The sequence below is a fragment of the Sebastes umbrosus genome, chromosome 17 (assembly GCF_015220745.1).
Source record: "Sebastes umbrosus isolate fSebUmb1 chromosome 17, fSebUmb1.pri, whole genome shotgun sequence".
Taxonomy (NCBI): domain Eukaryota; kingdom Metazoa; phylum Chordata; class Actinopteri; order Perciformes; family Sebastidae; genus Sebastes; species Sebastes umbrosus.
Window position 1 is genome coordinate 1746102 of NC_051285.1, and position 11203 is coordinate 1757304.

The following is an 11203-nucleotide window of genomic DNA, read 5'->3' on the forward strand; positions in this document are numbered from 1 at the left end:
GTTCTCATTGTATTTACGGTTCTGTTGAACACTAAACATGCTTTAGCGATCATTTCTAAATAAATCTTTGCTTCCACTTCTTCCAGTATTTTCCTATATTGGCTCTTCTTATTTTGTGTCATCGGTAACTTATCTAGTTAATTCACTATGTTACAAATAGAAGTGAGGTGAAAGTGCTGTTTTGAATCAAGTTAATCTAAATTTTCCCTCCATCTGTTGCAGCCGGTGGGCTCACCCAGCCCGGTCTTCCCAGAGGAGAGACCTGTTCATCAGGCAGACAGCCAGGATGCCTCCCCAAACCATGTGACTGCAGCTTCTCCAGGGATGAACTGCAGGTAAAGAAAACACCAATAACATCATAAAATCAGAGTTTCTGTATCACATAACAGGCTCAAACAGGGAGGTTCTTCCTCAGTCAATCATCGTAAGTTTCTGAGTGATAATAACCGACAAGTTGTGCGTTCCACGATTGAAATGGACAACTTACATTATTTCAGAAGTCCTCTTAAAAGTACTTATACCACACTGTAAAAATACTCCGTTACAACACTATTACTCGTGCATTAATGTAAAAGCAGGATTTAACTGTTGTAGTTGGTTGAGGTGGAGCTCATTTTGAACTATTAACGATTGATTATTTTCATTATGGATTAATCTGCTGATTATTTTCTCCATTAATCGATTGATTGTTTGGTTTGTAAAAATAGTGAGAGATGCTGTCACAATATTTTCCTCTGAGATGTAGTGGAGTAGAAGTAGAAATTGGCATAAAAAGAAAAGACTCAAGTAAAGTAGAAGTACCTCAGATTTGTACTTAAGTACATTACATTTGCGTAGTTACATTCCACCGCTGTGTACTTGTCTAATAAAAGAGTTGAAGGACGTCTCTTTGCTCGCTGTAACTCTCTCCATGTTTCCACATTCAGACCTTCTACCTCGTCCACATCCACCGGCCGACAGCAGCTTTCCACCACAGAAAGAGAACCGCGGCCAATCAGCAGTCAGGGAACAGCCGGCAGGGCGTCTGCAGGCGGGCCGACGGTGCACTACTACTGGGGGGTTCCCTTCTGTCCACGAGGAGTGGACCCAGACAAATACACACAGGTGAAGAGTTGTTTCCTCTTATTATAAATAATAATGAGTAGTTCCACTAATGTATTGATTACAACATTCATTGAACAGGTCTGATGATCGATTAAGTCATTTATCAGGTAGAAATTCCTGGATAATCACCTCATGTTGCAGGTTCTCAAATGTAAGGATTTACTGCTTTTTCAATTTGCAAATAAAAAAAAAAAATCCTGAGTGGAAACACAGAAATTCTCGACTGACTTGACTGACGCTCTGTTAATAACGTCATCTTGTTGTGTCCTCTTCTTCTTCTACAATGGTTTAATGGCGCTGATGGGAGAATTAGCTCCACTAGTTGTTAATTTATATTAATTCATATAACAGTAGCGGATGGAAATGCACATTAAACGCACACATTTTCTTTTGCTGTTTTTCACAAAATTCGGTTACAAATTTGTGCTAAATTAGTATGGAAACCTGTCCTATCTCTCTTCTGTCATTAGCATGTTGATAACTCAATAATACAAACCATAAAATGCAATCAAATTCAATAGAGTTGATGTCTAGTTTCTCACTTTCTCATCTGTTTGTCCGTCCATCCAATGGTGTCAGGTGATCCTGGATCAGATGGAGGTGTATGAGAAGAGTCTGAAGCAGGCTCAGAGGGGTCTGCTCACGAAGGCTGAGTGGGGGGAGGCCGTCCTGCCACAGCTGGAGGTACCATCATGATTTTAACATGAGTCTTTATCTGGTGTCTTTATTGTTTTACTTGTTTAATTACTGGAATGGATCTCAAAGCATTATGTGTTCTTCCTAGAAATCCCCGTCACCTGAGTCGCCTGCTGCTGAATCACCTCAACAGCTCGTTCTTCGAAGGTAAAACCTGCAAGAACTAAACCAGCTCTTCTTCTACAATACGGAGAAATGTCTTCTAGCCTTCATGATCTCACAGGATCAAACACGGAAACATAAAGTCACCGGAGTTTTGGTCGGAGACGATAACGTTTCTCTCTGCGGAGCCCCGTCACTTCACAAGACACGGGAAACCTCTGTTGGTCTGGAGGAGCTGCAGCAGTTATTTCTGCACAAACTGCCACTGCACATTCACTAGATATTCTCAGAGCTTTTTTAAATCATCCACCGCAGCGTCAGAGCTATTTAGAAAATAATTCAGATTTGTTGCATCTATTCCCAATAATATGATTGATTACTTTCTAAGTTCTCAGTCAGTTTATTCTTATACAACTTGTGTTTTTCTCTATTCTTTCACTGGTTCTCAGTTGCTCGCATTTTAAGCACTCTTTAATCGCACCATTTTCCAGTTTTAATAGTGTGCACATACTTTCTGTACAGCAAAGTCTTTGTGTGCTTTAACAGAATAGAAATATATATTTTTGCCACTAGATGTCACTAGTTAATAATGATTATAAAACCAGTGAATGGGGCTGAACTACAAACTTGACAACTGAGCAATTGGATTTAAGAATTTTTAAGAAATATATATATATATATGACTAGAAAAACTAAAAACTCCCACATTTGAGAAGCTAAAAATATAATAAAATGATTAATCGATTATCAAAATAGTAGATGATTTAATTCTGTGTTGTGTAGCTCTAAACTGCAGGTCTATTGGTACCACGTTGTCCAGAGAAACACACAGAATAACCAGCTGCAACAGCTCATTTCATGATGAAAATATTCACATGTAACACAAATGAGTTCAAGTACACGGTTGTGGTCAGAGCAGCTTCTGTGTACTACAGACTGTATCCCCGGGTCAGACTTCTAAGTGTGTATTTTATGCTCCATTTAAACATTTATTTTTACGGGCTGCACCTGAACTGACGACTACTGTTTGTTTATTTAAATGCATTTTCAGGCGTGGCATCAGAATGAGAGGCAGAAAACTGTGCGAGGCAGCTGACAGCCCTCCAGCTGAGGCAGAGGAGGATGAAGAAGACAAGAAGGATGAAGAGGACGGGGAGGAAAGAGAGAGCAAAGAAGAAGAGAAGCAGAAGGAGGAGGCAGAAGAAGAAGGACGGGTGGATACTGATGACTGTGAGGTTTGTCCAGGTACTGAAGCTTCATGTTTTTCTTGAGGTGCTTTAACTGCAGGTGGTGAAATGTATTTATGTTTTCTCAACGGGCCTTGTCTATACCACAAATTGAGTTTTCTGAATCGGGTTGTTTAGCTTAAAATATTAGAAACCAAAGAGAGTTTTGTTTTTTCTAGGCGACCAACAGCAGATTAAATTCTCACCATCTTCCATGATTACTTTTTACCTGCACAAAAGGCTTGACTTTTTTATTTAAAAACAAAACTGACGGTGTGTCTCTCTGGTTTGTCTCAACAGAAACCCAACTGAGTAACGACGATGACGACAGGACGCAAGATCTGATGATGGCGACTGACGCCGGAGCAGAGGTGAGTTTAAACACTCTGCAGTTTTTAGAATTTAATCTGCAGTCAGTGCTCCAAAACAGTAGCTCATGAAATTCATACGTTTTTTTTAAGTTTTCTTACAATTTGACGGAATTCAGAGGATATTAAATTCAGTTTGAAGTAACACAGTTGGTCACTAAAATAACACGACACCTGCAGACAGACTGTGATTGAATTTAAACAAGAAGAAACTGTTCAGGGGTCTCATTTATAACCGTTGCGTACCCACAAAACGGGGCCTGAAATGTGCGTACGGCACTTCCCACGCAACAGTTGTGATCTATAAAAACAAACTTGACGAAAACATTTTCTCCATCTTGGATTTCAGTTTGAATGTAAAAAGAGTCCAGAGGTGCCGGAGGTCGAGCTGATTCTAAGAGACGATTCTCCAACTGGGAATGAGCTGCAGGAGGAGGAGGAGGAGATGGAGGTGGACGGTAAGGCTGCACGATTAAAGGTGCAATGTGTAGTCTGAAACGGCTATAACTGAGGGTCCATCTCCCGGAGCTGCTGACCGCTCTCCTCCTGGCGAAGTAGTCTTCTGGTGGCGAGGAGGACTTTGTATTTAATCCAATAAACTATGAAAACGTGCACAGCCCCTTCAACGTGATTGACACTGCAGTGATTCACTATCACCTCTCGGGAACAAGTGGTATTACAAGACAGGACAGGCCGGGGCTAGCTGGTTAGCATGCTCATTTCAGTAGATATCTCTGCAACATAATACATAGACATCTTTGTCATAACGTCACTGTAACCTCTTCACATTCTGTTGATAATGCTAGTTCACTTTTTGAATTGCACCTTTTAACGAATAAAACAGAAAACTGTATTTGTAGTTTTGTGTCTGTTCTGATACATGTTTCACCCGTCTGGTTTTGTGTGACTGTTTTCAGCCCCAGCGGACAGGAAGACGAAGGGGAACGTCCCTGTTAGCAGCAGCAGCGATGTTGGAGGACAACATGTGAGAAAAGAGATGGTAGAAAAGGACGTGGAGGAGATACGGGATCGAGTCCTTCAAAGGTCGACGTCTCCTGAACTGGAACCGGCCGTCGTCTCTCAGAGGCGCACTGAATCCAAAGTGGACTGTCCCATCTGCCAGGGGTCCTTCCCGGTGACGGAGATCGAGAGGCACGCCGCGTACTGCGATGGAGAGGTGGCCGTCGTGGACGAGAGGAGGCCGGAGAGAGCCTGCTTCCAAGGTGACTTTATTTTGTTTAACACACTTCGGCCTTTTCTGTTTCAAACCCGTCTGTCTTGACATTTTAGGCTTTTTCTCAGTCAGTATGTTTACTGTCTCTGTGATTTATGTTATTTATAGAATAACTGCAGTTTTGTATGAAAAGGAAAATGTTTTTTTAATGCCAGAAATTGTTGTGTGACTGTTAAAATTCGTTTCGATAATGTCAGTGTTGTTGGTTTAAAATGACTCCTTCCTGTCCACCTCATAGTGTCATTGAAGCCTCGTAGGAAGAGAACAAGGAGAGCAGATTCAGCTGCTGAAGAGACTGACGAACCCTCCAACACTGGCAAGTAAGTAGGTACGACCTGTCGTGTTTAACGGGAACAGCTCGGTGTTTTCAGACACAGTTGTTTTTATTAAAAATACGGTTTTATTTTCCACAGGAATCAAGAGAAATGTTACGTCTGTCAGAGAGCTGTTCCCCTGAAAGACTACGGCCGACACACAGAGCTCTGCATCCGGCAGTCAAAGACTGTAGCGGTAAGCCTTGTCACTCACTCAATAATACACTTATAACTGAAATAAAAATATAAATAAATCAGGTTTTATTGATTTTATTGATTTTATTTGTTTTATTTATTTTATTTATTTTATTTATTCTTTTTTTTTTATTCTGTTGATACATTTTTCTGTTGCCTATATTTTAACAGAATTTGCAAAAAATGACTGTGTTGCAGTCTAATTTGCAATACTGCTTTTCCTTCATACGTGTAAGATAATTTACTTAAAACATTGATTTGTTTTCTTTCTTTCTTTTTCTATCTGTTTTTTTTTTCATTTTATTTAAATATATATATATTTTTTTTGTAATGTCTTTTAAATATTTAAAAATACTTTGTCCTATTTTTTAACTGTATGTTTCATTCTGAAAATAAAGAGTTAAAAAAATAAATCTGACACAAGGTTGAAAATTAGTAAATAGAAATGACTCATTACTTATTTTCTTATGTTTGGGATGTGATCTGTTGATGAGGATACAGAATAACTTTTTAATATCTATTTCTGATCTTCCAGAGGGGAAATCTGCTGTCGGCTCTGGAGCAAACAGAGAGCAGAGATTCAGGTGAGTCTAAAAGTCTCTTAAAGTGCAACAACACTGAGAGTCTGCAGTCGTGCTAGCAGCTCTGTGAAGCTTTTGAGGCTGCAAAAACAAAAATATCAGCAGTAAAAATCATCAGTCAAACTTCAGTGTATTGATATTTTTACTGACTTGTTGTTGTTGTGTGTTCACAGAAGCCGGGCCGTCTGGATCCCGACTCCAGCCAGGGTAAAGACGTTTTAGAAACACTGTGACGTTATGATTTGAGTTACAATACTCGTTTATCTTTGTTGACATTTTGAATCCCTCACAGAGACTGACGCAGCACTGTGAGGACAGACGTGGTAGAAACGTCTGTGCTGATACAAAAGTAACATTTTAAACTGGCGTAAAGAAGTTTCATGCTATTTTAAATTTTAACTTTGTTGTTAATAAGATGCAGCTAGGTTAATGTCAGTCCTCGTTTTCTTAAACATGTTAAAAGATGTGATTTGTCCATTGCAAATTTTAAAAATGACTTCCTGTCATAAAGTACATCATGTTTAAATTTAGCTGTAAAAAAACTAAATGGAGGACATTTCGGTAACCGCAAATGTCAACGTCAAAACTTCTGGTTTCACAATAAAGGCCTTAAAATAAAAATACATTTATTGTGAAATACATGCTGGAAGGGCCGGGATCACACCTCAGCTGGCACGCGCTGGCACTCACTTTCATTGCGCCACAGGGGTTTTTGCTTGCACCCTCTGACTCGCCCCGAGCCTTTCCAAGCCGACCTAGAGCCGGTGGCGGCGCACCGCCTCGTATGCGGGACTCCCCAGCCTGCCGTGTGTCGCTCACACCCTCCAGCTGGCTGTTAACGAGGGTCTTTCGGCTCAGAGAAGTACTCGTATCGGTACTCGGTATCGGCGAGTACCCAAATGTAAGTACTTGTACTCGGTCTAAAAAAAAGTGGTATCGGTGCATCCCTAATTTATAGTGCATCTGTGACGTCTGACCGATACCCAATCAACAAAAACAGGAGGGAACAAATCAGTTTAGTGAATTATTAGATGAAAACATCCAGGTGAAGGATATTTTTATTTCCAGTAAAGTCACTTAATTCCGGTTTGGATGAATGTTTTCTATTTTAACGAGCCTGGATTTGTTTTCTTGTGTCCGTCACTTTCAGAGATGTCATCGATCTGCGGGACGATGATGATGATGAGGAGGAGGAGGGTGGCGGCGGCGTTTCAGCGCTCAGGATCAGTGACTCTCCCATCAGATCCTTCACTCCGATCTCAGAGGCCACCGGCTGCCTTATCGACTTCAAAAAACAGCATCGAACCAAGAAGCTGCGCCAAAGACGAAGATGAGGACGACAACTTCCCGTCCTGCAGACCGGTGGTGGTGGTGCTGACTGAAAAATGACTGGAAACCAGAGCCTTAACTAAACACCCCATCAGGTTGGACGTGACATTACGACTAGAAAAAGACTTGTTTTGAACTGAACACCTTCCTGATGTCACATATTTATGCAGGTAAATAGATATTGAGCACTTGAATGTTCAAAATCTAACCGTGTATTCAAACCTGACTCTTTTTGTGCCACTAAATGTTCTGATTGTTTATGTTGAAGGTGTTTCAGACTACCTCTTTATGTATTGAAACATTTCCTTTTTGTTACTTCCGTTTAATGTCTAACAGTGTGATTTATGATTACAGCACAGAAACAACATTTCACTGGCCTTTAACCTGAAATATGAGAAGGTATTGTTTGTAGCCATGCTATCTGTGAGGCTACAAAGCTCCACTTTGCTCTGAAATATCTCAACAACTATTGGACGGATTACACATGAAACTCTGTAAAGACTCTGATGTTGAACTCTGATCCTCTGACGTTTCATCTTACAGTTTATGACAGGAAACCACAACACAACATGCCAAATATTAGCATGCTTACTTGCTAAGTTTTAGCATGTGTAGATTGCTAAATTGTCATCATGCTAAATGTTAAATGTCAAAACATCAGCATGCTACTCTAAAATGATTTACAAACTTTACAATATTGGAAGTTTGACCATGCTGACTCTGACTGTCCACATTCACATGCTAGCTTTGAAACATAGAGACAAAAATGGCAACCATTTGTTAATGTAGAGGCTGCAACTAACTATTATTTTCATTATTGGTTCATCTGCGGATTATCTTCTCGGTTAATAAATTATTTGTTGTCTTTAAAATGTCAGAAAATACTAAACGTTGTGATGTCCTAGAGCCCTAAGTGACATCTTTAGATCCAACCAAAAGTCCAAAACCCAAAGAAATTAATTTAATCTAATTTAATATGTCGGTAAATTCTCACATTTGAGAATGAAATTAGTGAAAATGTAAATTTTTTGCTTCAAAATTACTGAATAATTGATTGACACTAAATTAGCTGGCAACTATTTTGATAATCGACTGATCAAAAGTCGACTGATCGTTTCAGCTCTGTGGATGAGATGGACGTAGCTGTGCAGGTTGTTGTAAGTTAATTTACTATACGATATCCAGAGAATTAATATAGCATCAAACAACTATTGTCTATGTAAAGATATAGCGGAGTAATGTCTACCTGAGCAGAGAATGAAGTCACTCTCCCTCTGTGTGTGTGTTGTAATCAGAGCTGTAGAAATGCTCCCAATTTCCCATTTAGCACCTTTAAAATGAACACAAAATTCACGCAATTCAATCTGGTTACCTGGCAGCTAACATACTAACATGCAAACGGCAGATCTGAACACACCATAGCATGTTAACAGAGTCATGTTTGCACAGCTGAGAGTCTGAGATGTCATTGCAACGGAAACTTTTGGACAAACATTACATTTATTAGAGCTAAGAATAACAAAGTTGGCGCTCCACTTTCCATCTATCCAACAGTTTTTAAGTTTGTGGTCTGCTAGTGAGCACTTATTAATGAGGACAAATATAAAAATGCATTCCCATATTATTAAGATAAAACAGTGGAAGGATCAAGAAGAGCCCCGACGGTATTCCTTTCTCTAATTGGATCAGAGGAAATTCAAAATGTAAAATCTCCAGATTTGATACAATCAGAGCCTCCGTTTTCATCCTTTTGTCTCATCAGATGTTAATGTTTGTTAACACATTAAAAGGGATTCAAACCCGCTTCCTGTAAGATCCCACGCCACCTGTTCTCACTGCGACTCCAGTTTGTGGAAGGAAGTGCAGTTAAAGCCTGAAAACTCTGAATTTCTACCTTTTAAGATCATAACCTGCCTGTTTTTTGGGAATCATTTTCAATCTGTGTCGATCAAATTTGCACCGAAGCAGCTCAAACAAATCGTCACTGTAATGTAAAATGATTTGAGTTCAGAGCCTCAGTCTGTTTTCATGCTTTCTCTTCACTGTGGATCATTTTTATCACCCAAAATATTTCCTGCAAAGTTGATTAAGATACAATTTTACTTGTTATTTTTTTGTCTTTGACTGTATCACCCTTGAATACTGTATCAGCACTTTAGAGTAAAAATTGATAGTTGTTTGACTTGAGGTCACAAAACAGAAGTAAACTCACTGTAACGCACTGAACACACACGTCGGTTCATTGATGGAAGAGATACACAGGTGATATACTACGGGATATTTTTTGCAAAACAATGTGTTATTAATTTGTCCTTGAGGAAATGTTTTCACACAGATACAGTGTTTGTTTGATCCTTTGTGTCAGAGAGCGACAGGCTGCCGTCGTTACATTATATTTCCTGTGAGACTTTGAAGCAATGCAGCGACCAACAGACTGCTGTTTTGTAAGACTCAATGTCACAACGTCTCTGTTGCACCAACCGGGCCGAAGTTTAGGAGGAAAAACTGTTAGTCAATTTCAAAGAGAAGATGAAAAGCTGTTTATCCAGAGTGAAGTAAAAACTGTCTGTTATACTATGTCAGGGCCAGGGGTCAGCAACCTGCGGCTCCGGAGCCACATGCGTCTCTTCAGCTCCTCTCCAGTGGCTCCCTGTGGATTTATAAAAACGGAAACGAATAACTGTTTTTTTGTTTTACATTTTCATTTTTATTTATCATTGTTGTAGATCTATTGTACGACGGAGTATTAGGGCCACATTGAGGGAAAAAATTAATCTGAGATTTAGAGAATAAAGTCATAATATTATAAAGTAGTAATTTTACGTGTTTTCTTTTTTACTCGTGATATTCTGACTTTATTGTGTAAATCTCAGATGTTTTTTCCCTCAATATGGCCCTAATACTCCGTAGTACATTGTCTCTTTGGCCCTCACTGCATTAGACTTATATACTATATACTTAGACTATAAACTGTGTTACCTTCATCACAATGATCAAATGTTTTGCGGCTCAAGACAGATTTCTTTTGATAGTAAAGGTCGCTGACCCCGGCACTATGTGATAGTTAAACGTGATTCTGACAACGTGGGCATTAATGTGCTGCGACAACAACAGCAGTGGTGGAGGAAGTATTCAGATCTTTTACTTAAGTAAAAGTACTAATACCACACCGTAAAAGTATGTAATCAGAAAGTATTAAAAGTATAAAAAAGTCTTATCTAAATCTTATTATATATTTCACTATTATTACTCATGCATTCATGTAAAAGTAGGATTTTACTGTTTGTTACTGAATTATTAACTAATAATTATTTTTCATTTTGGATTAATCTGCTGATTATGTTTCTCCATTAATTGATTGATTGTTTGGCTTGTAGAAAATAGGGAAAATAGTTTAGGATGCCGTCACAATGATATTTCAGCTCTACTTGTATATATATTGTTAGGTACAATTATTATTTAAAACAAAAACATATTTTATAATCTCTTCGTGTCATTTCCATCATGTTTTCCATGTGACTTTCTATGGAGCTCTTTTAATGATCTCGTTGTGACCTCTTCTTCTGCGGCGGTTTAATGGCAGCGACTGGACAACTCCTTTGTGCTTTAATTCGCTTTTTTTTTGGCAATTTTCTGGAAATTCTTTTACATTTTTTGTTAAATCTGAATGGAAACTTGGCTGTAACTTAAATATTTACCTTCAGTGGAACTAAAAGGCTGTGGAGCCCTGAAACTGTAAAAAAACAGGTTGTCAGACAAGTAAAAAATACAATAAATAACAGTTATTTGAATAATTAAGATGAGCACCTCAAGGACTTCATCCATGTTAACTTAAAAACTCAATCTTTTATTAATCAAAGTGATATGATAGAAAGTCCAGAAGAGCTAAATAAAACTGTTATGTTTGTAAAAAGTTTAGTTTTTTTTCTGTCTCGAAGGATAAGAAGAATAACATCATGTTTGTTTTCTTACTTTCTTTTAAATCTTTTTGCTATGAAAGATTCTATCACAGTAAAGTATCGGCTGTAAGAGCTGATAAGACATCGCTCTAATT

General features: G+C 38.7%; 1 protein-coding gene across 7 annotated transcripts in view; it reads left to right on the forward strand.

Moving 5' to 3' along the window:
• The window catches only part of uimc1 (ubiquitin interaction motif containing 1), a 52017-nt gene extending 42453 nt beyond the window's left edge, over positions 1-9564 (forward strand). For 6 of the 7 annotated variants that reach the window (XM_037748717.1, XM_037748718.1, XM_037748716.1 and 3 more), the window contains 13 exons: positions 223-335; positions 927-1104; positions 1684-1788; positions 1889-1947; positions 2954-3147; positions 3429-3499; positions 3846-3954; positions 4414-4719; positions 4969-5050; positions 5144-5240; positions 5775-5823; positions 5994-6027; positions 6971-9564. In XM_037748717.1, the coding sequence (XP_037604645.1) occupies positions 223-335; positions 927-1104; positions 1684-1788; positions 1889-1947; positions 2954-3147; positions 3429-3499; positions 3846-3954; positions 4414-4719; positions 4969-5050; positions 5144-5240; positions 5775-5823; positions 5994-6027; positions 6971-7154 (1581 nt within the window). In that variant the 3' untranslated portion in view covers positions 7155-9564. Of the gene's footprint in view, positions 1-222; positions 336-926; positions 1105-1683; positions 1789-1888; positions 1948-2953; positions 3148-3428; positions 3500-3845; positions 3955-4413; positions 4720-4968; positions 5059-5143; positions 5241-5774; positions 5824-5993; positions 6028-6970 lie in introns of those variants that run through there. The other variant, XR_005203857.1, reaches the window with a different exon arrangement.
• The last annotated feature ends 1639 nt before the right edge of the window (positions 9565-11203 follow it).